This window comes from Emydura macquarii, unplaced genomic scaffold (assembly GCF_026122565.2).
Source record: "Emydura macquarii macquarii isolate MOO-44397 ecotype Brisbane River unplaced genomic scaffold, CSIRO-AGI_Emac_v2 contig_1363, whole genome shotgun sequence".
Taxonomy (NCBI): domain Eukaryota; kingdom Metazoa; phylum Chordata; order Testudines; family Chelidae; genus Emydura; species Emydura macquarii.
In genome coordinates this window covers 2,256,349-2,282,592 of record NW_027131500.1, presented here as the reverse complement: position 1 = coordinate 2,282,592, position 26,244 = coordinate 2,256,349, and the positions used below count along the sequence as shown (strand labels likewise).

The 26,244-nt window shown below is 39.5% G+C and overlaps 1 protein-coding gene across 2 annotated transcripts in view; it reads left to right on the top strand.

Annotated features, from left to right (window-relative positions):
* The window catches only part of TRAPPC11 (trafficking protein particle complex subunit 11), a 43,343-nt gene extending 22,607 nt beyond the window's left edge, over nucleotides 1-20,736 (top strand). For both annotated transcript variants that reach the window (XM_067551678.1, XM_067551677.1), the window contains exons 16-30: nucleotides 222-283; nucleotides 379-511; nucleotides 1,278-1,408; nucleotides 2,012-2,167; nucleotides 2,698-2,885; nucleotides 3,585-3,733; nucleotides 5,626-5,747; nucleotides 6,905-7,024; nucleotides 8,415-8,480; nucleotides 8,589-8,745; nucleotides 13,486-13,597; nucleotides 14,240-14,331; nucleotides 14,891-15,024; nucleotides 15,934-16,101; nucleotides 19,744-20,736. In XM_067551678.1, coding sequence (XP_067407779.1) covers nucleotides 222-283; nucleotides 379-511; nucleotides 1,278-1,408; nucleotides 2,012-2,167; nucleotides 2,698-2,885; nucleotides 3,585-3,733; nucleotides 5,626-5,747; nucleotides 6,905-7,024; nucleotides 8,415-8,480; nucleotides 8,589-8,745; nucleotides 13,486-13,597; nucleotides 14,240-14,331; nucleotides 14,891-15,024; nucleotides 15,934-16,101; nucleotides 19,744-19,788 — 1,835 coding nt within the window. In that variant the 3' untranslated portion in view covers nucleotides 19,789-20,736. The remainder of the gene's footprint in view (nucleotides 1-221; nucleotides 284-378; nucleotides 512-1,277; nucleotides 1,409-2,011; nucleotides 2,168-2,697; nucleotides 2,886-3,584; nucleotides 3,734-5,625; nucleotides 5,748-6,904; nucleotides 7,025-8,414; nucleotides 8,481-8,588; nucleotides 8,746-13,485; nucleotides 13,598-14,239; nucleotides 14,332-14,890; nucleotides 15,025-15,933; nucleotides 16,102-19,743) is intronic.
* Nucleotides 20,737-26,244: the final 5,508 nt, after the last annotated feature.

Genomic DNA, 26,244 nt, shown 5'->3' with positions numbered 1-26,244 from the left:
AAAATAGATAGAAAATATTAAGTAATGGAATTTATGTTTGGAAATACCGAAGTTCTCATGGAAAGAGCTGTATGGAAGTTGTCGTTTTCTGAAGAGTAATGCTTTAATTGTCTTAGTTCAGGGACAACCTTCCTTTTAATGCTTATGAAAGATTGGGAGGATGACTTACCTTTTCTGCTGGTTTTGTAGTCTAGTTTGCTTTCCTTCATTCTGTTCATTAGCATCCACTCTAAAAGAGGACCAGAAGTCTCGGATAGAAAAGAACCTGATTAAAGTTCTTATGGTAAGGAAGTATGATTTAGCTTGCTTGAAACATTCTCAAAAGATTTTTCAATATCTGATTAATTCTTTCTTTTATAATCTTCTATCTGGGTATAGAATGAGAACCCAGACCCTGAACCTGATTGTGATGCTTCTGCTGTGAAAGCTTCACAGAAGCTGTGGACTGACCGCGTTTCCCTCGCAGGCAGCAATATTTTTACAATAGAAGTTCAAGATTTTGTACCATTTGGTAAGTAACAAAGCTTAATCCATAGTTTCGTCCCAATAAATGATACTTTGATGTTGTAAATTGCAGTCATTTGCTGTAGATGCCATTTGAGGAGGACTAAAGATGTAAAACATGTTCTAACTGCCAGCATTTAGAGCTTGTGGCAACAAATCCATTTATTCTCTATCTACATTACTGGGCTGGGAGGATGGTGAGAAAAACCAAATTATATTTTCCCCTTTTCTCCTTCTCCCAAATGTGATGTGGATAAATGTAGTTGGTACAAAAACCATTTGAGAGTCTGTCTGAGGAAGAATCCTCTGAACTGCAGTTGGCCCACAGAAGGCCTAAAATACAGTGGAAGAGAGAGATTTCTGCTGAGAGAGATGCTGTCCCTCTGAAACAGAACTCCCCAGGAATGGGAACGAGGATATGGACTAGCTTAAACCCCACAAATACAAGGGGATATGTGGGAGGCATTAGCAGCTGCATGATTACAATGCAAGTATGCTGTATTCTGCTGAACTTCTGTCCCCTTGTGTTTCCCAAACCCCTGTGTAGGTCCCCAGTGTTTCTTAGCTTCGTGGAGTGCAGAGCTTTATTCTGCAGGAGTGTGCAGTATTTTAACCTTGGTATATTTATGAATAGGTGGGGCTAAAAATCATTCTGTATAGAAGTCATATACTGTACAAGGTGTACACAGGAAGAAGGAGTTTACGGTGGAGTTCAGTGTTCCAGTTTGACAGTCTTATCAATTTAACAAAGACCTTTTTGTGTTAAATTCTAGTGCAATGCAAAGCAAAGTTTCTTGCTCCAAGTTTTCATGTTGATGTTCCTGTTCAGTTCGATATTTACTTGAAAGCTGATTGTCCTCACCCAATCAGGTTTTCTAAGCTATGTGTCGGCTTCAATAACCAGGTAACTATGTTTTATATGCGTGATCATCTGTTAGGATAAGGCTAGTTTCTCAGAATGGGTCTTACTGTAACTTGGCAGCTTCATTTACTTTTTCCAATTTGAATATTGGAAAAGGGTCACCTTTACCTTTATTATACGGTTAGTGTTCTCTTCTATTGAGGAGTATACTGATTTAATAAGTTCTCCAAAACATCAGTGGTTTAATATAGACAACAATACAACTTTTGTCTCCTTGTGGTACTTGTAAAACAACACTTCTGAAATTAAACATTTTATTTAAAATCATCTAGAATTACAAATGAGGGTTTCTTTATGTTAAATTAATTAGAATAATTGCACTTTAAATACATCAAAGGGCAATTATGCAATATTATTGAGAATAGTTGTTAGAGGAAACTTGTTACCCTAAATAAACTTCTATATGATCAATGAGTTAAATAAATTAGGTTTATCATCCATAACACAAATTGTTCACTAGTATGAGAAGCAGAGAGTTCTAGCAGGATTTCCATTTTCGTCCAGTAACACAGATTGTCAGCATCCACTATATAGCTATGCTATTGCTGATAATATATTAACTTAATTTTCTCTCACTTGCTATAGGAATACAATCAGTACTGTGTGGTGGAAGAAGCATATCAGAAAAGTGATATTTTGGAATATTCATCCCAGGGACCAGTGTGCCTAGTCCCTGGTAAAACGAGAAAGTTCACTTTCAAATTTGTTGCAAAAAGTGAAGATGTGGGGAAAAAAATTGAGGTTTGTTATCTAGATTGACAAGTTTGGCTCTTAAAGCTCAACATTGCAAGGCTGACTGCAATTCTTTAGTAGTTAGTAATGTGACAGTATTGTCTATATTTAAATGTAAAGCTGTTTACAAGGCTGAGAGTAAGATTGAATTGCTTGCTTTTGGTACTTAACAATTGAAATAATGTTTGTAAAACTGTTTCTCCATAGCATATCACAGAAACTTAGATTTCATTGTACCCACTTCAAAAACTTGAATAAAAAAAGGGACAGGAGGGAGTGGGAAATACCAAGAACTTCATTAAAGGGGTGTGTGTGTATGTGTACACAGAAATATATATGTCTGCATATATGTATCTCAGTACTGCCATAGTTGCTTAAGTGCAACTGCTTGAACGGCAGTGCCAGTGTATTGAGACTGTAATCTCCTGAGCTGCAAGTAGTTTTAGTGGTATATGTTATATATAAAATGGCTGTGTGTACTGCAAAATGACTGGAGGAGGGGAAAAAAATAACACTGTATTTGAATAAACATGTTTCAGATCACTTCTGTGGATTTAATCCTGGGCACTGAAACAGGCAGATGTGTGATTTTGAATTGGCGGGGAGGAGGGGGAGACGCTGCTTCATCTCAAGAAGCATTGCAGGCAGCTCGCTCCTTCAAACGGCGACCTAAACTTCCAGATAATGAGGTTCATTGGGACAGCTTGACTATTCAGGCAAACACTATGTAAGTAAAAGCTTAAAATGCATAATAGTGCATATCAAAAAGATCTCCCATATGTATTGGATCTTTGTAAAATAAATAAAAATTAAAATGTAAGTTTTCAAAGAAAAATGAGTAGCTTGTGAGGATTTATTTTCTGACTTACCTATTGCCCAACCCCAGTCAGTTCTTTATTTTTTTTAGAACAGAGCTTGAGCTCACTGAGATCACCCTCTTCTGTATCTCATTTGTCATTGCCAAAGGTAAACCAAGCAGGCTTTAGTCCCCTTTTATTTGTCCTGTCTGATTGTTTTTCCAGGTAAAGCAAACAAGGAAGAGTTATTTACAGCAGTATATAAATACACAAAGAGGCCTGAAAATGCTATACAAGGAAATAATTTTTTTAGTGTATTTACTAACTTTAATACTAACTGGACATTTTCAGAAGAATTAAATCCTCACTTTCACAACATTTGCTGTTCGATGTGGGATTTTGTATCTCTGGTTTCAGAAATGTGAGCTCCCAACTCTTACTGGACCCCCAGTCATTTCTAATAGGATCTGTGCCACTGGTTTTCAGGCATATATCCTATTTCACTAGTCTACCTCCCCGGGAGCTCTCATTTGAGCAATAGGCAACTGTAACCCTAATTAAAATGGACTAAAAATTGAGCTATCAAAGAAATGTGGAGTAACTAACCAGTTTTCTTTTTTTGATTCAAGGATCATTTCTAGAGTGCCAAATATTTCTGTTCAACTCCAGCATGAACCTCCTGCTCTGACTAATGAAATGTATTGTTTGGTGGTGACAGTCCAATCCCATGAGAAGACAGTTGCCAAAGATGTGAAGCTCACAGCAGGTTTAAAACCAGGTATTTATTTCTGTCACGGTAGCAGCTTAAGGGTCTTATTGTCCTAGTTACTGTACAAAGAGTTAACACACAGCCACAGAGAACTCACAGTCTAAATCTAGGATTTACACAAATCATGACAGGTCAATTAACAGCTAAACAAGATGGGGGTTAAGGAGTGGACAGGGTTATAGTGGAGACAGATGTGTATGAAGAAATGAGTGGTAACAAAGGTCTCATTTGCAGGTGGTTGCCAGCTTACCTAAAACTAGACAGCAGTGTTTTGTAGGCATCAACAAAAAAGCAGGTTTTAAAGAGAATTTTCTCATGCTGTGCACTGTAAAGTTATTTTTGATAACAAACAGATGGTAGATTTTTCTTGCTGAGCTACTAGCAAGTTTGTTACAGAACTAGATTTAAAAGTAATATTTCAAATACACTTATATTTTTCCATTGGACTGCAGGGGCCCAATCCTGACCCATTTGACATTTATGGGAGCAGGATCATGGCCTGTGTTCCTCACAGGATAAGAATTACATTCCAGGTAGCTTCATGTAGTTACATGCCATTAATTTGGAATTTGTATTCTTGATGTTATACTATTGACGATGACGGTGGTTGAGAAATACACTTCGCTTTGTATGGATAACTGCTAAAATGCATTTGTCTACCTGTATTATAATACAGGCTCATGTAGAGTCTAATCCAGGGGTTCTCAACCGGTGGTACGCGTACCACCAGTGGTACGCGGAAGACGGCTCGGTTCCACCGCCGAATTGCCCCCCCCCCCTGCCGCCGCCGAAAAAGCTCGCCGCCGCCGAATCCCCCCAGCTCGCCGCCCCCAATGTCCGTGTCCCCCTCCCCGCTGCCGCCGAAAAAGGTCGCCGCCGCAGAACCCCCCCCCCCCCTGCCGCCGCCGAATGGTTCCCCCCCCTCGCCGAATCCCCCCGCACCGCCGGCGAAAAAGACCAATGCCGCCGAAAAGCCCCAAACACCCTGCCGCCGAAAATGGTCAAATGGCGGCAAGGCTTCGGTGGAGGGTATTGATCCCTCCACGGAACTCGACCTATTCACCGTGTTCCACTCTGGCCAGGCACAGTTAGGCGAAGCGGTACTTGACCTGACTGTACCTCACCCGAGTGGTACTCGGGGGAAAAAAAGGTTGAGAACCGCTGGTCTAATCCAAAGGCCATAGAAACGGGAGCCTTCCCACTGATTTGACTTCATTGAGTTTTTGCATCAGATTCATAATGAGGTGTCTGACACCATATCTATGTTCCCCTTCAATGAGAGTCTCAACATTTGATACACAATGTCATTATGGGCTTGCTGATTACTTAAAAAGAATGATCAAAATTTAACACTTCTATTATAGGAAAGACTCTTTTCCATGACCATGTGACAAGATTTGATTTCTGGGATTTTTTTCATAGCCAGTCATGGTCTTTGTAACCCCAGTCAGCCCATAATTGAGCAAGATTCCCATGAATTTTTACAAATTTTGTCTTACGTAAGTTCAGTGTAGTAAAGTATGGAAGGACCTGTTCTTTTAAAATATTTTTATTGCAAAATAAAGGATACCCTGTTCACATCATGACCCCCTATAACTATGAATTGTACATTTCCCACCAACCCCCTCCACCGATTTGGCATAGATTGCTGAAAGGCCATCACTCTGTTTACCACAAAAAAAAAAAAAAAAAAAAAAAAAACTTCTGTGATGCATTCATGTTGTTGTTTTCTGTCTTGCTGTTGCTGTTCATTTTGGTTGAGGTATATTTCTGGTAGTGGTGATTTTATTTTTTGTGATGAATACTTTAATATGCTTAGAGAGTGCCTACTTGCCAGTTATAAGCAACATACAAATTAATAATAATTTTGTGGGTACAGAAACAGAATATTTGTATTCTAGGGCAAGATGCCAATCTGACTCAGAAAACACATGTGACTCTTCATGGAACAGAAATGTGTGATGATTCTTATCCTGCATTACTTCCTGATATCCCTGTAGGAGATTTACAGCCAGGAGAAAAGGTGAATCTCTCTAATTACTGCCCCCACTCTGATTAGGAAAATGTTTAATAGCTAAACTGAAAATGACTCATACAGAAATCAGAAGGACCAGAATTTAGTTTCAGATGTAACGATGTCTGGTATCTGGACTTCTGTCTAATGCAGCAGCAGTTTTATTCAAGGGATGAGCCTTTGACTTCCTTACATTTTAGTTCTATGGGGTGGGTTTGAGGGGTTGTGTGGGGTACCAATTAGTGTAATCCATGGAGGCTGATCTGAACTGTGACTCTTTTAACACAAATGCACAGTTGAGATAACTTTGACAGAGAGAAGATTTTACTCTTTCCACCTTAGTGTTAAGTTTAAGCACCTGAGCATACTGAAGAGTCTCACAGCATTGTTAAGGTGCTTGGCCGAGGGTGAACATTAGAGGGATTTCATATTGTGATATGAAGCTAAAAAGAAGGAAGGGGGAAAAGACAATGCTCAGTTTTCATTCCTCACTGTGAAAGGGAAGAATGAATTCAGGATGCACTAGTTCTTCTGATTGAGGGGTTGACTTTGATGGGCTACATATAATTTAGGTCGGAGATAGAGTGATTCTGTAGTATTTGCCATCTTTTAAAAGTGCACACCAACAGCACTGTGCGCTACACTGATAATTTGCTAACAGCATGAGTGCTAAATCTCATAAGGATACAGAGTGGAGTGACACATACTGATTATGTATGTATGTATTTATTTATTTATTTATTTATTTTATGGTGGCGGTGGCAGGATGGGGAGGAGGGTTGGGTTCGTGAAATGGACAGCGGTTAATGTCTGCTACGAAGAGTATTTGTCTTCCTAAATATTCTACACAGATAGCAATATGGTAAAACTCATGCAGTTTGAACTAATAACTAGTAAGTCCTAGGCTTGTTACATCAAATGGCTCCAGCCTACTACTGTAAATAGCAGGTGAACATCAGTAGTGGAATGGCCAGAGCTATGCTGCCCTTGTATTGATGTCACACTTTATGCTGCCAGTAACCAGAACTGAAGACCAGCAATTGTTGCCCATTGCGGTTCTCCTAGTCTGTATTAACTGAGGTACATTACATGAATGAAAGGGCAACTCTGGACTTGCTGGTTGCATTTTGAGTACTATTTTACTAATTTATCTTTATATCTTACAGCTGGAAAAAGCCGTATACATTCGTTGTGGAACAGTTGGTACCAGGATGTTTCTGGTCTATGTTTCCTATTTAATCAGTGCTACTGTTGAGGAAAAAGAGATCATCTGCAAGTGCCACAGGGTATGATACGTTGAGTTCAGCAGTTTGGAATGACTCTTCATTTCTTGTTCGTTCGTGTACGAAATGATTAAGGGATTTGGATGACTTGTTTGTGATTTTTAAGAGCAAGCCTAATTTCAAGGGTATCTGTAGTAGAATAGTACTAAATGGATTAATTGGATAACATTGCCAAACATATTTAAAATGTATTCACTTTCGTACTCATAAAATGTACAAAATTTCCAAAATAAGATGGAAATGCAGTACATAGTGCTGTCATATGAGATTGTGTAAAAGAGAAACCCCCAATTCAGCTTCCACTGTAGAGAAAATGCTTAACAGAGGTGAAATGGTTGCTTTCTAAGGGGAGAGAAAGTTACACCATGTCGCCTTGACAGGTAATTCCCCATACAAAACCAGGAGCCTACGTGGGCCATCTTGAGGAAATGTTGCTTTTCCGAAACTGCTGTTGAAAGAGGAAAGGATTAAGGGGCAGGATTGAAGAGGTAGAGAAAAGTAAATGGACACAAGAAACAATATTTTTGAGGTGATCCAACTTCTGGCAAGTGTGGAGGAATATAAAATCATGTGTTTATTCCTTAAATTTAATCTTGCAGCAGCCAAGAACTATATCTGGAATAATGGTGTTCCATGTACTGGTGCTATCACTGAAACTTAGAGGGACACTGTCAAACTGAAATTTTTTTTAATTCAGGAAAAAGTGAACAGTAGCTTCTTATTCCATAGTCACCTGCCAATTTTTGTTTTAAAATCAAATTTTCCTACTTCTGAAAAGCTTTTTTCCCCCATGTTGGTGTCTTAAGTGTATAGAGTAAAACTGCACAAATGAAGAAAATAAATTAGTTTCTCTCATCTCTTAAATGTTACTTGTAACAGATTGTCATAATTACTGTATGTGAAGGAGGAATGTTTGGACAGAAGTGTGGTATTTTTCTTTTGTTTAAGTTGACGGTGAGCCTTCATGTTAAAATTATTTTAGGGAATTTTATTGAGAACAGGTATCAACATTTTATTTTACACTCTTTATTGAATTCAGTTTCAAACATGACACTTACTGAATTAATAATCAGTGTAAATTTTTCTTAGACCCATACAGCGTTAAAATATAACTAGCTTATAAGGGAAAAATACTCAGGCATTTTTTCTCTCCAGTTGAGTGAGCAGCTTCACAAATATATCCAAGAAAGGGAAAAGTATTGACTTCTATAGTCACCAGTATCCGTAGTTGCTTTGTCTGTTGTTATTCAGGAGAGTACCAAAGCAGATGATGCTCTGGGTAGGGCTGGGGCAGTGATGATGAATTCAGTCCCCTGTAATATTAACTTCTTACCTGTAATCTGATGTCAATATCTAAACTTAAAATTTAATACATTATTTCCCCCCCATGCAGGATGAAACAGTAACTATAGAAACTGTATTTCCATTTGATGTTGCTGTTAAATTTGTTTCTTCAAAGGTATGTGTTTTGAAAATTGATTGACATACCTTGGAATCACAAAAAATTGAGTAGACAAAATGTGACCCACTGAAATATTGACACATTCTTTGTCTCGTCTCTTGATAGTTTGAACACTTAGACAGAGTCTTTGCAGACATACCCTTTTTGCTGATGACAGACATTCTGAGTGCTTCACCTTGGGCTCTCACTATTATAACTAGCCAGCTACAACTTTCCACTTCCATGATACCAGTAGACCAGCTGGAATCCTATGTGGAGAATGGTGAGAATTTATATTATTCTTGCTTCTTAAATAAGATTTTTGAGGAGGAGTGGGAATTGGGAAGAAACACATTTTAATAGTTTATTGACAAATTCATTTGGCGTTTCTCTTAAATTTTTTGAAATAATGTTAGCATTTTGAGCTGAACTCACAAAAGGAAAAAAATTAAAGCTGAAACTCCATTTGTACCTTATTCAGCTGTGCCTTGCTATTTGGCATGGAGACGCATGGAAAATCTAACGTAAACAGTGGCGGGTCTGAATAGGAGTCGAAACCACTACAGCGTTTGGTAGAATTTTGCTTAGCACGGCTTTCTGAAAGTGATTGTGGTGACTGACTTCTCAGAAATTTTATAAATTCTAAATGTTATTTGCAAGTTAGTCTCTGAGGCCTGTGCAGTAGAGCAGTCAAAAACTTTCTGACAGCAGTTTTTGGTTGGAAAATGGTGATTTTGTGGAATGGTCCGCAGGAACATGCCAATTCTGTTGAAACTTTCAACAGAAACTAGGCTGATGTTTTAGCCCACCTGCCAACCAGTTTCCCAGGCTCCCCGACAGCCCATCTGGCTGGCTGCTGGAGAGCGATGGCTTCCTGGGCAACGAGGCTCACAGCTCAGCCAGGACTCCCTGGATGGCTCCCCTCCCCAGGCTTCATGACTCCTAAGGTAGTTCAGAGTGCCGGCTTCCCTGGAAGCCCGACAGCCCCAGCTCCTGTGGCTTTATAATTTTAAAATAAATACTCTAAGTAGCAGCTCTTTTTTTTTTTTTTTTTTAATGTCCTGAGTGCATCTCTTTCTTTAAATGAGAAAATACAATAAGCGCTCTAAGTAGCAGCTGTTGTTAATAATTTTTAAAATAAAACTGAACTAAATTAAAAAAAACCTAGATTTAAAAATAAAATAAGAGGAATTATGAAAAAAGCCAATTTCATTTAAAAAAATTTAGGTGAGAAACTTCCAAAACAAACTGGTTTGATTTTTTTTTTTTTTTTTTGGAACAATTTACCTTCAGCAGCAAATATCAAAATTTCTTTTTGTTCTGAAACAGGACAAAAACATTTTAAATGTTTGGAAATTACTGCAGAAGGGGAATCCTGAGTCTGTCAGCTGAACTGTGCAGTTTACCCTTTTGAATGTGACTCTGAGATTGTGTTTGTTCTGTGTGGGTATTAGAGATTCCATGGTTCTGTTCAGAAGGTTCTCTGTCATCTGTCAAATCATCATATTTGTGTCCCTGTGACAGGGCGAGGCTTCTCAACTTCCAAACACGCCCAGTCTCCTTTAAGATGGTTGTTTTTCTTAAAACATTCAAGAACATAAACAGTGAGCAGTTTTTTAACTCACTGCTTTGCCCCAGACTTCAGGGTCACTCTTGCCGGGGATCTGTGGCACTCTTGGCAGCTTCCCAGTCTTAGGCCATGTCTACACTACAAACTTACATTGATGCAAGTTATGTCGGTATAAAGCTGCCACAGTTAGTACATTGCTTTTGTGCATGTGTTCTTGGCTCCTTGTATCAGTGGTGTGCGTGCTCACCAGGAGTGCTTGTATCGATGTACAGTGTGGTGCATCGTGGGTGGCTATCCTGTCTAGCAGACAGTCTTTTGGGAAGTCTTCCCAATGCATGGTGGGGCTGAAACGAGTTGCGCAGGGGTGACTGGGACTGTGGGGTCAAAATCCCAGTTTGCAACTGTCTCCATCTCCCTAATGTCATCTGTATCCCATAATTTTTGTCTTTTTTCACAAACCCATGGGACCCTTCTCGCTCTTTGCCATGTGCAACCAATGCCTGGAGCTTGCACAGCTCTGCACTATTGTCATGAGCACTGCAAGCACAGGGCACGTGATCCTGCAGTGTTTGCAGAACCACAAGAAGAACTGAATCAATAGGGAACATAATGGTTTCTTGTAGGACAGATTGCTGTAGGACATATTGAGAACCAACTCAAGGTTGCTGGTGGCATTCATGGAGCAGCTGCAGATGGTGGAATGCCACTTGTGGGCCGGAGGAAGAAGCACTGACTGATGGGATCACATTGTCATGCAGGCTTGGGAGGACGAGCAGTGGCTGCAGAATTTTCAGATGCACAAGGCAATGTCCCTGGATCTGTGGGCTGAGTCCGCCCCAGCCCTTCAGTGCAGGGACCGAAAATGAGAACTGTGCTGATAATGGAGAAGCAAGTGGGATCACAGTGGGGAAACCTGAAATACCAGATCGCTATTGGTCAGTCAGGAATCAATTTGGAATCGGGAAATCCACTGTGGGCCACTGTCATGAACATGTGCAGGGCCAGTAATCGCCTCCTGCTATGCAGAACTGAGACTCAGTAATGTGCAGGACACAGTGGATGGATTTGCAGCAGTGGGGTTCTTGAACTGTGGTGGAGCAATAGATGGCACGCATATCCCTATTTTGGCACAAAACCACCTTGCCACAGAATACATCAATAGAAAGGGCTATTTTTCTATGTCCCTTCAGGCCCAGTGCTCCCAGTCCGATGCAGCACTGGCTTGCAGGATCTCACTGAACATGTTATCCCGAGTCCTCTTCTTTCTCCTCCTTATCTGGGTCAGGCGTTCTGTGGGTGCAGAGGAGGAGACCCTCAAGGCCCCAATGGCAACTGCTGCAGAGGACATCTCAGATACCAAAACACTCAGAGATACCATTGTCATATATTCGCTACATAAAGCTAAAGTTAAGATGCCGAACTCACTCTCCTTTGCTCCCTTAAAGTTTTAAGCACTATGTGCTGCTCCTTCTCACTTCTGCTTGGGATTGCTTGTGCACGACGCCAGTGAGTCAGCACCGGCCATGGGGAGTATGGCCCCCTGGGGGTTAGGGAAATGAGGAAGGTATAGTTGAATTGCATGAAACTAGTAACAGAGAGGATCTGCATGGAGTAATGACACCATTTTCCACAGGCGGTGGTGATTTCAGCCGATATCTCACTCTGAGGGTAAGAAAGGCAGAGAGAAAACAGGTGCCATCCCAAAGCTGCCTGGGCCCGTATGCTGCTAGATTTCATATTGCAATGTTGCCTGCTGAAGTTATTGCTGAGATGTGGGAAAGTGTCCTACCATGGAGGAAGATTTAAGACAGCCATCCTTAGAAATCTTCGACAGAAGATTGCAGAGCACTTCCATGAAAGTTTCGAGATCTTCCAAGAGGATTCAAGGGACATCCTTGTGTACATAAATGGCTCTGCATGCTCTCCCCCTGAACCCACCTAATTCTAGAAGGGGTGGAAAAGCGGATGGCAACTCTACCTCTCTTGTTGTGTCACTACCTCTTCTAGCATGAGTAAATTAATGAAAAGTCACACTTACTTAAGGTTCCTTCCCCTGCCTCAGGCTCACCTATGCTTGACTGGCGGGACTGTGGTGGAGTCCTGTCCTGGCTCGCTGTGCAACTGGATTCCCCTGGTTGCCTGTCCCCATCCTCTTTCCTCAACCACCTCCTTGTCCTCGCTGTTCATGGCAGGCGTTTGTGACTCTGGCTTCTCGGAAGTATTGACTGTGGTATGCAGCGTGGTGGGGCCTCTGCCGAGTGTGGCATGCAGCTCATTGTAAAAGTGGAAGGTCTGTGGCAGGTCCGCACCAGATTGATTGTTTGCTTCTTGGCCTTCTGGTATATTTGCTGCAGCTCCTGGGCTTTCATGCCGCAGTGCTGTTGGTCCCTGTCATAGCTCAGAGGACGCAGGAGAAGGGCTATCTGCTCATAAACATGAATGTTTCTATGGCTGGTTCAGAGATGTGCCTGCAACAGCCTCTTTTCCCTGCAGGCCCAGGAGATTCAATCTCTCTTGTCTACTCTTGGCCGGAGTGTGTCTGGAACATGTAGCCGGCCTGATCAGCTGGGCAATTGCGCTCAGGAATGGAGAGCTGCTCATGAAGCCAGGCAATCAGGAAAAGGAATTGCAATCCATGGGGACTTAAAGGAGAGTGGGGGGCTTTCTGGTCTACGTGTTTCCTGGGCAGTAGAGTTCGCAATGGTGACCAGAGCAGTCAGTGTGAAGCATTGTGAGACAGCTGCTGGAGCATTGCTAAGGTCAGCATAGGTAACGCAGTGTCTACGTGCACTGCATTGACCTACTTATGTTAATCTTGGCACAGTGTTGCTTGGGGAGGTGATGGTAGTATGTCGGCATAACAGGCCACTTACATCAGTGGGAGACAAATTTAAGTATAGACATGTGCACAACTGTGTCGAAGCAAGACAGCTTACGTCACCCTAACTTTGTGAAGTAGACCAGGCCTTAGTTCTGCTCTCTTCCTGGAGCTTCCCTGAGCACCGGACCTTTGTGTCAGAGACCCACAACCAGAGTTAGTTCCATTCCACTGTGGCTTCCCTTTCCCAGGCACATCTTGTCTCAATCACTCTTTCCTACCTCCTCTCATTTCCTGTCCTTTATAGGCCCAGGTATAGCTCAGCCCCTTTAAATTGGCTGGATTGGGCTCACCTGCTCTGACACAGGAGCGCTGGGTCCAGCTCTCCTCACAAGGACCAGGTAATGTGACAGGCCCCCATTACTGTACTGTCTGAGCACCTCACTATCTCTTAATGTTTTTGTATATCATTTGTGAGTCACTTGGGGATCCTTTAGACTGGCTATATTGCATATATACACCTTTATTCCTAAAATGTATACATAATCCATATGTATTAGTAATTTTAGTTTTTCAGATCTGAATGGTTTCTGTACCAATATTCACTTTAAAATTAAATAGAATGTTGTTGATAGTTGTTTTACAGACAGGCGAGAGTGCTAGTGAATGCTTCTGCCTGCGGTGTCCGCCAGTTACTAATGGTCAAGGTGGAGTGGCTACTGGACGTTACATGATCTCCTGGAAGAGGTAGGGACCCCTTGTCTGTTTTTAAAGCAGTCCATAACTTTTTTGGGGGGTGAGGGTTGGGGTGGTAGGGATGATATATTTTGCTTTCTCTTCCTCCCTTACTGGTCCTCAGAGTGGAATCTTTCTGGTGAACGCAGTAGGAATCATTTTAAAAAATGGCACATGCTGCTGAAATTGCATCTAAATGGTGATATTTAAATTTGTATTAAGTATTTCATCTATATGATCTCTTATGCTAATTCTTACGTTTTCTAAAGCCAAAGAGTATTTCAAATGTGGGGGGGGGGGAGAAGAAAGACAAGTTAAAGAACACTTAAGCTGTAACAAAAGTGCTGTTTAAATGGACAAACTGAAAAAATTAATGAACCTAACTATTTTTTTCCCACCTCAGTCATGAGTTTCTATATGTAGGTTTGTTTTTAGAGCAGATGTTATAAGGTACATCTGTCTTCTCCAGATTTTGCATGTTTTTTGCAGGTTTATTGTAACCATTCACCTGTCTAACACTTTTCTTCTTTTTGAACTGTTAAGACAGCTGTAAATGTTGCTTGTTAGTTTGCTGCTTGATAATTCTGTTGGTTTAGTGATTTGACATCAAGAATATAAATGCGGTGGGTCAACATGTATAATTTTCTTTGGTAGGAGTTCAGCTGTGGACAGTGTACCTGTTGTTTGTACTGTGATCACTCTACCACATGTGATTGTAGAGGGCATCCCACTCCACGTTAATGCAGGTAATAGTAACATGCATGAAATATTTAGTATCAAATTCTGCCCTGGACTGCATGCACAGAATGCTCACTAAAGGCTGTTGGAAGCCCTATACATTTTTAGCATCTCAGATCAGAATTTGCTCATAGGCACACATTTCTCCTTTATTGCCACAGATTTGGGATAACCATATATCTGCTGTGAGAATAGGGCTGGGGAGGGGACCCTGCCTTCTCTCTAATTTATTCTAATCCATACTTGGACTCCTTCTCCGCCCCCTCTACTAGTGCAGATTAGTAATATTGTGATACATAGAACTAGTCTTGTAAGAAATATCAGAAATTGCTTTCAGTGCATTCTAATGATAAAGCTGATTCTTTTATTATATTTGAAAACTTTATATTTTAATAACCTGTTCCTGAATCATCTGATCACGTATCCTATAGATATTTAGTTTTGTACCACTTTTTGCAGACCTTTCTAATTTTGTTGAGTCAAACTTGGTTTTTGTATGTAAAATTGAGAAACTTATTTACATATCAGGTTACGTAACCTTTGTATTCATTCCCATTGTCTCCAAAGATCTGCCATCATTTGGTCGAGTCAGAGAATCCTTACCAGTTAAATATCACCTGCAAAACAAGACCAATTTAGTCCAGGATGTGGAAATATCAGTGGAGCCCAGTGATGCCTTCATGTTTTCTGGTCTTAAGCAGGTACAAATTGTCCTCTTTGTCACTACAGTGTGTTTAACCTGATACTGAAGAATGCCTTGATTCACACCACTGTTAATCTATTCTCATAGACTTCAACATACTCTTTAGAGCAGTGTTTTTCAACTTTTTTTTCATTTGCAGACCCTAAAAAATTTCAAATGGAAGTGTGGACCCCTTTGAAAATCTTAGACATGGTCTATGGACCCCCGGAGGTCTGCAGATCACAGGTTGAAAACCACTGCTTTAGATTATAGAAATTGTATTTAAAATTAAATACTGTTTTTAATGTAGCTTTACTATAAAACAGGAAATAAAATAATAAAAGCAAATTAATTTCAAGTATTCAGGACAAATCTGTCTCCCAGCTCAGGTTCTACCAGACTAAGGCTCGTGAAATTCATATTTTTTTTCTCTCACTTCGAATCAGGTGGCATAGAAAGAAACGCAGTACACTGTAACAAATATCTGGGCCTACCCTAAGTGAGTGGTAAACTTTCAGAAGCTACCTTGTGATAGCTTGTTAGTTTACTATCAACTCTGCTATAATCTGATCAAATTACCCTAGAGTTATTTAGTAAATACTCATCCATAAAATCTGGTGAATTGAAAAATGAGTACTACATCTGGAGGAACACACACATCCAAACCTTTTTTAGTTTTAGGAGAACTAAAAATAAGTCATCTTAGGAGTGTCTAGTTATGTCTTTTTGGACAAGCTAAGGAAATTCTTGTTGATCATATGGTAGTGCGCAGTTGGGTAGAAAAGAAAGGTTAGTAATATTTTGTATAAAGTTTTTTAGTCAACCTGATTAAAGAGAATATTTAAGAGAATTATTTCTAACTTTAAAGTGTGCAAATGTTTAACACATGTAAAACAGCTTTCCTTCGTGGAATTATTTATGATTTTAGATACGATTACGAATCCTTCCTGGCACACAGCAGGAAATGTTATATAACTTCTACCCTCTCATGGCTGGATATCAACAGTTACCATCTCTCAATATCAATTTGCTGCGGTTCCCAAACTTTACTAATCAGTTACTCAGGCGATTCATACCAACGCACATTTTTGTAAAGGTAAGATTCCAATAGAGGCTTTTTTGGCCTCTTTATAATGAATGAATTCTTTCAGAACTTACTTGGGATTTATTTTGCTTTTGAGGTCAGCAACCGCAGCCCTACTGAGAGTAGATTAACTGAATAGACAATTAACTAGAGAGCAGACTTGACTCAACTTTAAAATGTAGGCAGAATGGCTGTGTGTACATGGAGACTCATTGACTTCGTTGGAGTTCTGTGTGGATGCAGCAATCAGCTCAGATGCTACGCAGTGCTGGACTGGGCTCTATATGAACATCAGGCACCTTGCTCTTCAAACTAGACTGAACTACTGTTATCCTCCTAGTCACAAAATTCTATCCATTTTGCAGACCATTTGTATTCCAAATAACATCCTGTTTGGATAGTATCTTGCGACTAGAAGGATAATAGTAATTCAATGATTAAAGCTTCAGTTAAAATTCTGTCTGCATTTTGAGTGTGGGTGGGCCTACATTTGGTTAGAATATTTCCAAGTTTCATTTACTATATGCACCTTCTATTATATTTATTATATCATTCCTGAAAGTGAGAATCGATTGCATAAAGTGAAGGGTGAGTGTTCAGCATGAGTTGTGTTTTAGGGTTTGGTGGGGTTCCAGAATGTTTCCGACCCTAAGTTACCATTAGAGATTGAAGATCTTAAGCACAAATCGCATTTATGATACTAAACAATTTTTTTACAATGTTGCAGCTACTCAGATATTATGAAAACCTTATGACTGAAAATTGCATTTCATCCCAGCATGGCAAACAGGTTTCATGCAATCTTTCTGGCCCTTTCCCAGTTATTTTAAAGCCTTTTACCTAGCTAGCCCTGTGTCTTTCCTCTGCAGGATCTTGTGTTAACTTTTCGTATTGGAGTGTAAGCAGTGAGTGAGGGGCCTTAAGTGTTCCTTTGTGTCTTTGAGAAAGGCTTGTTCTAACATCTATAATCCTCTGTTCCCTGCAAACAGGCTTTGCATTCCTCCAATTTTACTGCAGCTGAGGGCTGGTAGAATTTATTATTTATACACACTGTCAATCAATGTCTCTCCTAGATCAGTCATCAAGCCTTGCTGCTAGATCAATGCAAAGGTCTGCTTCCCCCAGGGAATGGAGTTCTGAGCACTTACAAGGGAACCTCCCAAGGTTTTTAATTCCCTTCTTCTCTTTTCTGGAGTTATCAGAATCCCAAGCTTCTTTGTTGTATGCTCCTGTGCACAGTCACGCTTTTCCTCTTAAAATATCCCTTTTCCTGAGGGACTCCACTTCAGACTTACCCTAGTACTTACCAGGCAGTTCCTGCTTCATACATTTATTTAACATCAGAATCACTATCAATGTAACATTTGTGTTGCAGTTGTATCCAGAGATTTGAATCTGGGTCAGGCCTTATACTAGGTGCTATACAAACATGTATAAGGAAAGGAAAGACAGGAAGTATGGCAAGAGACTTCCTTCACTTAGCCAGGAGATCTTCAATGATCTGAAACTCAAAAAAGAGTCCTACAAAACTAGGTCAAATTACAAAGAATGAATATAAACAAGTATATAGAGACAAAATTAGAAAGGTCATAACACAAAGCGAGATGAAACTAACTAGAGACATAAAGGGTAACAAGAAAACATTCTACAAATACATTAAAAGCAAAAGGAAGATAAAGAACATGGTAGGCCCATTACTTAATGAGGGGGGGAAACAATAATAGAAAATATGGAAATGGCAGAAGTGCTAAATGACTTTTTTTGTTTGTTTTTCACCAAAACGTTTAGTAGCAATTGGACATCTAACTTAATCAATGCCAGTGAAAATGAGGTAGGATCATAAGCCGGAATGGGAAAGAACAAGTTAAAAATTACTTAGACAAGTTAGATGTCTTCAAGTCACCAAGGCCTGATGAAATACCTCCTCGAATACTCGAGCTAACTGAGAAGATATCGGAGTCATTAGTGATTATCTTCAAAAAGTCATGGAGATGGGAGAGATTCCAGAGGACTGGAAAAGGGCAAATATAGTGTCATTCTATGAGAAGGGGAATCAAATCAACCCAGGGAATTACAGACAAGTCATCTTAATTTCAGTGCCTCTAAAGATAATGAGCAAATAATTAAGCAATCAATTTGCAAACACCTAGAAGATAATAAGGTGATAAGTAACAGTCAGCATGGATTTGTCAAGAACAAATCATGTCAAACCAGCCTAACAGCTTTCTTTGACAGAGTAACACGCCTTGTGGATGGGGGAGAGAGGGAGTGATAGATGTGATATATCTTGACTTTAGTAAGGCTTTTGATACTGTCTTGTGTGACCTTCTCATAAACAAACTAAGGAAATACAACATAGATAGAGCTACTATGAGGTGGGTGCATAACTGGTTGGAAAACTGTTCCCAGAGAGTAGTTATCAGTGGTTCCCAGTCAAGCTGGAAGGCATATTGAGTGGGGTCCTGCAAGGATCAGTTCTGGGTCCAGTTCTGTTCAATATATTCATCAACAAATTAGGTAGTGGCATAGAGAGTGAGTACACTTATAAAATTTGTGGATGATACCAAGCTGGTAGGGGTTGCAAGTCCTTTGGAGGGTAGGATTAAAATTCAAAATAATCAGGACAAACTGGAGAAATGGTCTGAAGTAAATAGGATGAAATTCAATAAGGACAAATGCAAAGTACTCCACTTAGGAAGGAACAATCAGTTGCACGTACACAAAATGGGAAATGACTGCCTGGGAAGGAATACTGAGGAAAGCGATCTGGGGGTCATAGTGGATCACAAGCTAAATATGAGTCAACAGTGTAACACTGTTGCAAAAAAAAGCAAACATAATTCTGGGATGTATTAGCAGGAGTGTTGTAAGAAAGACAGGAGTAATAATTCTGCTCTACTCTATGATGGTAGGCCTCACCTGGAATATTGTGTCCAGTTCTGGGTAGCACATTTCAGGAAAGATGTGACAAATTGGAGGAAGTCCAGAGAAGAGCAGCAAAAATGATTAAAGGTCTAGAAAACATGACCCATGAGGGAAGATTGAAAAAAATTGTATTTGTTTAGTCTGGAGAAGAGAAGACTGAGAGGGGACATAACAATTTTCAAGTACATAAAAGGTTGTTACAAGGAAGAGAGAGAAAAATTGTTCACTTTAACCTCTGCGTATAGGACAAGAAGGCTTAAATTGCAGCCAGGGTGGTTTAGATTGGACTTCAGGAAAAACTTCCTTACAGTCAGGATAGTTAAGTATTGGAATAAATTACCTATGGAGGTTGTGGAATAGCCATCATTAGAGATTTTTAAGAGCAGATCAAGCAATCACCTGTCAGGGATGGTCTAGGTAATACTTAGTTCTGCCTTGAGTGCAGGGGACTGGACTAGAAGACCTCTCAAGGTCCTTTCCAGTTCTACACTTTTTTATGTTTTTATGGCCCCTGCCCTGAAAAGCTTATGGAAGCAGTTGGGGGAGACTTAGAACACTTGAATGTGGATAAAATCACAATGTTTCGTGCTGCCATTAGAAATACTTGGAAGCTAGGAAAGACATAGCATTGATTATGCATTGTAGCATCCTGTTCATTTATAGATATGTTGCTAGATGAATTTCATAACAATATATAACCTTTATATTGACTCTTCTTTTTCTTTAAAGCCACAAGGTCGACAAGCTGATGATACCTCTATTGCAGCTGCATAACTGCAGACATGGACTTATGCACTTAAAGGAAATGGGATGTTGCACAGAATGTATAAAAACAATTTTTTTGAACCACAGCTTTGATCAAACTTTATGAATTAAATTTTTATTTTTAAATTATAACAGCTATCAGCAGAACTAATGTTTAAGCATTTAGTTTTTCATAAACTTTCACTAATGAATAAATATATGGAATAAGTTGGTGCTCTGTTTAACATAAACATTCTTTCTCTTGAAGTTAATTTCATGAATGTTAAATACTTTAAAAAGTATTATTATATATTTATGGAATGTCTTGAAAATGAAAATGAAGAAACCCAATTTCACTTGACCAAAAAGAAGTGCCACTTTCTTCATTAATGATGGATTGAGGTGCAATGTCTGTGCTTTTTGTTACCAAGATTTACAGCATTGAAAGTGATCATATCTGATAGAAACTTATTTTTGTGCAGTTTATATTTAGAGGGTAGAACAGTATGCAGCAGCCTGGACTCTGAGATCTGTAAGTGACTATTACTGATGGAAGCAGAGTCATTCATTTAAAAGGCTCTCCTTCTACCAGATGAGCTGTAGTTCAGAATGTCTCACGCAGCAGTGACTAGTCAGTAAAATATGGAGCCTTTATGAGTAGCTTCATTAATTACAGTCGTACATCCAACATTAACCTGAAATGGTTTAAATTTGTTTTGTTTTTTTAAATGCACTGCTTCCAGGTTAAAGAAATGTTTTGACTGTCTTCTGTTAGCGTTTAGAGGTACATCCTAGTTTGTGTAGCTTCAGAAACTGGTATTTAAAATATTCACAGTAAATCATGTAAATAAAAATTGTGTTGTGAAATCTTTCATTGTTTAACTTTCTAAATAGTTAAATTAAACAACTGAATATTGATCAAATTATCTTTATTTATTATCCAAATGAAGTTATATTAAACAACTTATTGTAACTGAATATTTGTGAAACTGAGCTGAATGTGTTCATTTCTTAATTATATTGATTTGTATGTAATGGATAACTGTCCAGTGGATAAGATTCTGGACTTAATTCTCTTTTATGTCTGTTTTCAGCATCCTTTAGGGCAGATGTTCCCAAACTTTTCTTATTGCATACCCCATTCCAGAGCTACCAGCTGCCTGCATACCCCTACCTTCTCATTATTGATGTTTTGTGTGTTCTTAACACTATTTGTCTTCAGCTATCTGTCCATATTTCACTGTTACATACAGAGATAGTTATAGTGTTGCCAAAAGAAAAAACCCTGTCTAATTTCTGAGCTCAGTTAGACTGGACGGTTGCTGGACAGCTGAACCTGTGCTGTAAGGTGATTGGAGGTGAGGGCTCTGTACGTCAGCACTCTGTGTTCTTGGTACATCTCGAAGTAAATTAACTACCGTATTATATATAACAAATTCCCACAGAGTTAAAGCTTCGTCTGAGTACCCTATTTTGAAAATGCAATAAATAAAATAATAAATACAATCCACTATTACACAATTTCTCCCACCTACCCCCCAGAGATGTCTTGTGTACTTCCAGGGGCACATGTACCACAGTTTGGGAACCTCTGCTTTAGGGGACCAACCTTTGCGCTACTCAGGCAAAAACTATAGTGTGTATACAGTAAAAGTTTTTGCTTCTAAGGACTTCAGGGTCTTAGCCGTAGATGGCTGATTTTTAGAGTGGCAGTAGGAGCTTGAAGGAAATTATGTACCACCTATTTCCCAGAGCTAGCTACAGCATTTCTGTGGCGCACACATGCAGCCAGAGGGAGCTTGTTGGTTATTGGCATGAAGGAAAAGAGGGTTGAAAACCCTATTGCTGTCTTTCATTCGTCTCTTCCAAATGCTTTCAGTTGAGTTTTATCCTGTAGTCTAATGGAGAGACTTAAAATGCCTAAACCCAACATTTGCCCCCAGAAGTGCACCTTTCAACACTTTTTAAAATAGAAGTTAAACATATTTTGCCCTCTCGGATTATCCTTGGTTTCCAACAACATTTTTTGTTCAAACTGCAGTTCAGGCTGAAAGAAACTTCGCTGTGCTATGCTACCTTTTCTGCAAGTGTTTATACAGCTATAAAAATAGAGAATTGGGATCTTTCCCATGTAACATTTTAATAGTAAATTATGATGACTTGCCTTTTTGAAAGGATGCAAAGCCTTTGTGTGTGGGAGCGTGCATGGGTATATAAACATCTTTTCTCAATTCCAACAATTTGAAATGTGTCTAGGAACAGTGCAGATTACCATATCTCTTATAAAATCAAATAAACGAGGCATAATTATAGGAACGGTGTACTGAAGATCAAAAGTACAACATATAATGAACATTATGTAGTTAAAAGCAGCAAAATATAAACTAACCAGAAATATGAACTTATAATATATGCTGTGTAGGAAAAGCTACTCAAGAATTTTACTGTATTTCCTGTCCCATTGTTCATATTTTTTATTCTCTTTTCTCTTTGCCCTCTCATGCCCCCCATAAAAGTTATCACTTTGGTTTCAGTGTAATCCTACTCAGAATAAACACTACAGATCAGGGACCTTGTTTTATTTCTCTATATGGTGCCTGGCATGCCTGTTGCACTACAAAAATAAGAATGAATAAAATTAATTCAGCATGGGAGAACAGGCACGCTAAGGGTATCTAAGTGATTAATGGTGACTATTACTGAGTCATGGGACTCTAGAATGCTGAGGGCTCTGTTTGTGTATATGGGATTATATACACTCGCATCCCATAGGAGCCTTTGAAAATCAATGTATACACAAGGTACCATGTTCATAGATTCCAAGGCCAGAAGGGACCATTGGTTATCTAGTCTGACCTCCTGTATAACACAAGCTGTGGAACTTCCCCAGAATAATTCTTACAGCAGATCTTGTAGAAAAACATCAAATTTTGATTTTAAAATGGTCAGTGATGGAGAATGCACCACACCTTTGTAAATTGTTCAATGGTTAATTACTCTCATGATTAAAAATTTACACCTTATTTCCAGTCTGAATTTGTCTTCTCAGCTTTCAGCATTGGATCATGTTAGACATTTCTCAGTTAGATTGAAGAATCTATTATTAAATATTTGTTCCCCATGTAGGCACCTATAGACTGTAATCAAGTCACCCCCTTACTTTGTTAAACTAAATAGATTAAGGTCTTTGAGTCTTTCACTATAAGGCATATCTAATATTTTAATCATTCTCATGTCTCTTCTTTGGACCCTCTCGAATGTATCAAAATCCTTCTTGAATTGTGCTAATCAGAAGTGGACATAGTATTCCAGTAGTGGTCACACCAGTGCCATGCATAGAGGTGTAAAATAACCTCTCTACTCCTACTGAAAATTCGCCTGTTAATGCATCCCAGTTCTTTTGGCTGCAGCATTGCACTGGGAGCTTATATTGAGCTGACTATCCACGACCCCCAAATCTTTTTCAGAGTCACTGCTTCCCAGGATAGAATCCTCCACCTGTAAGTATGGTTTGCATTCTTTTGTACCTAGATATATACATTTACCCGTATTAAAACACACATTGTTTGTTTGCCCAGTTTACCAACATCAGCTTTTATGATTTCTTACTTTGTCAATAGGAATTGAGAATAATGGAGAGGCAGAGGAATAATTTCAGGTTGCTCACTCATGACCTTTCTGGATGACTAAGGAGCAGCATTGAGCTCCCAGGGCATTCCTATCAACTTCTCCATGGACAAGAAGGTGGTGCACATTGTTAGGTGTCTGATTCTGAGGGCATCAGTGGTGAATTCTCTGTAACCTGAAAGCTTTAAATCAAGATTTGTGGATTTAGGCCCATAACCTTTTGGCTGAGTTACCAATTATAGGAGTAGGTGGGTGAGGGTCTGTAGTCTGCTATGTGCAGGAGATCTGACTAGATGATCATGGTAGTCCTTTCTGGCCCTAAAGTCTGAGTCTCTGGGACCTTAAGGCTGGGAAGTAATGAGTTAATACATGGAGCTCTGGCACTGATGAAGAGCCAGTTAATTTTCCGGTAAAAAGATTCAATTCTCCTCCTTATTCCAGTGTTTCAATTTTTAAGAAAAATTTGAGTGGTGCTAAGAGGCTTCTATAGCACCAACAAGCATCTAGCTTTACATAAATATTATGCAAGGGAAATCAACTTTGAATGGTCTGTGCCTACGGGACTCAGTGTATCAACATGAAACTATGTTGACTATGCATACCAATTAATGTAGTCTGAACTTGTTGATAGGGTGAGAAAATCTGGGAATCAAAAACAACAAAGTATGTAGCTCTAGTATTCCTTCAGATTCTGTTAACTGCTGATAGAAAATCAGATCTTTCCTATAGGAACTTCAGCAGCATCACAGATTAGAAATTGAAACTGCCACTGTACTGTGTAATGTGTAGTCTTTATTTTTTAGTGTGTATTGTCTGACTTAATGACTTACAAAAATGTAGCTTATATAAGTTAACAATTAATTGGGTTGCTTTTGAAAAAAGATAGGTCCCAATATTACTACATGGATTGTCATGATGTGTGGTTCGGGCACCAACAGCATGTAGACATAGGGTTATTTACAGGGAAAGAAGGCCCGTAGTATTAGAAAACAGCTGATTTAATCTAAAACAAATTCATAGATTGCTTTCTAGATCTTTAGCTAACAAGACACTCTCTTGTCTCATGAAGCACTAAACAGCCAGGATGGCTGTGACCCTTCATTCATAAGACAAGCGCATGTTTGGGAGCCTGTCTCCTACGTAAAGATAGCCTGGATGTTCTTGTATTCTCCTGATACAGCAGACTAATTCTTTGATCTTAGTCATAAACATGACACCTTCCTTCTGCATGTTCCTTCCTGTAGATTTTGTGGGTTCTTGTCAACTTTGCAGTCTTAATTATCTGGTGTCTCCCTATACAAATACACAATGACCAGCCAGAGTCAAGTATATCTTACAATCCTATCCCCTACATGAACAGAACCTGTTTATGACCTTTGGGTGCCCTTTACTTAACTTAAGAACATAATTTTTAGTATGGACACATAACTCCTTAAATCTCTTCCATATGTATATTTTGCAATTATGGGGATGACCATTGTATTACTGGCTGGGGGTAGAGACCTTACATGCCAGCCTTTGATGCACTGTTATGTAGACATCAGATGCTGGGGGATCCATGTAAACCCCTATGCATTCCTTATGCCCTCTGTGCCGCATCTGTACCTAGGGTAGCCCACCTGAAAATGCCAAAGTCAGGGCAAGCTGCAAAAGGGAGAGCAGGTTCTCCCAAACTGGTGGCTAACATTGAAGTTAGATTCACCAAATAGAGCTCCTGATTTCCCACACTGCTTCTCAAGAAGCCCCCCAAAAATACAGAGCCTCCTTTATTTCATGTCAGTCTCTGGCTCCCAATCAGCAACTAGGTCCAGTAAAGAGATAAGTTATTTAAAACTCTATTCCCTTTACCAAAATGTTCTCCTGATCCCCAAAGGGTCAGCCACATTACTAGATCAATATAGGTTTGGTTCTTACCCAAAATATCACTCTGCCAGCCAATCCTTCAGTAACTAAAACTAAAGGTTTATTATAAAAGGAAAGAAACAAGATGAGAGATGTTAAAAGATCAAAGCCATCAGATACATATAAATGACTTCAAAGTCCATATATATCTGATTCTGAGCAGTTCTGGAGTTTGCAGACTTGTACAGTTCCTCTGGAGTACATCCAGTATCTGGATGGGTCTGTCCTTTGTTTCACAGCTTCAGATGTAGAATAGTTGATCCAGAGGTAGCAAACAGGAATGAAGCAAAATGGAGATGGTGATACTGCATTTTATAGTTTCTGCCATGTGGCTTGTAGCTCCTGTGTTTCAAGCAGAAGCTCACAACACATGGACAGGGAAAAGCACTTGCAGTCCCCCTGATGACCACAGGCTTGTCCCTCCATGTCCTGATAACTCATAGGTGCAGCCTTGGTTTCTCTCCCTGGGCTCATTGTATAGGTGATGGCCCTTGATGAGACAGCAATGCTGATGCTAATCTGCCTAGGGTGTATAACCCAAAAACACAGCACAAGGTTTTGGATACAGATATCACACACATCCACAACTTGCAGTACAAAGACAGCACATAAACAAACAATATTATAATACTTAGCAAATTATAACCTTTCCAATAGTACCTAACATGGCATGTTTTGTAAGAATCATTGCAATTTTGTCATATTGGTATTAAATAATATTATAAATGGTCACATATTCCAGACAGCATCACACCCTCTGCCAGCAGGCATTAAGGTCCCATCTAATCAGTACAAGACTGATACAGACTTGCATGCGTACTGGCTGGCTACTGATAAGTAACAAAGAGGAAAGGGAAAGTGGCTACAAGCTCACTGAGCCTGAATTCCCCTTTGGAAAAAGACTTGAGGAAAAAGATTAAAGTGGATACAGCAACGACAGTGATAACTCAATGTACA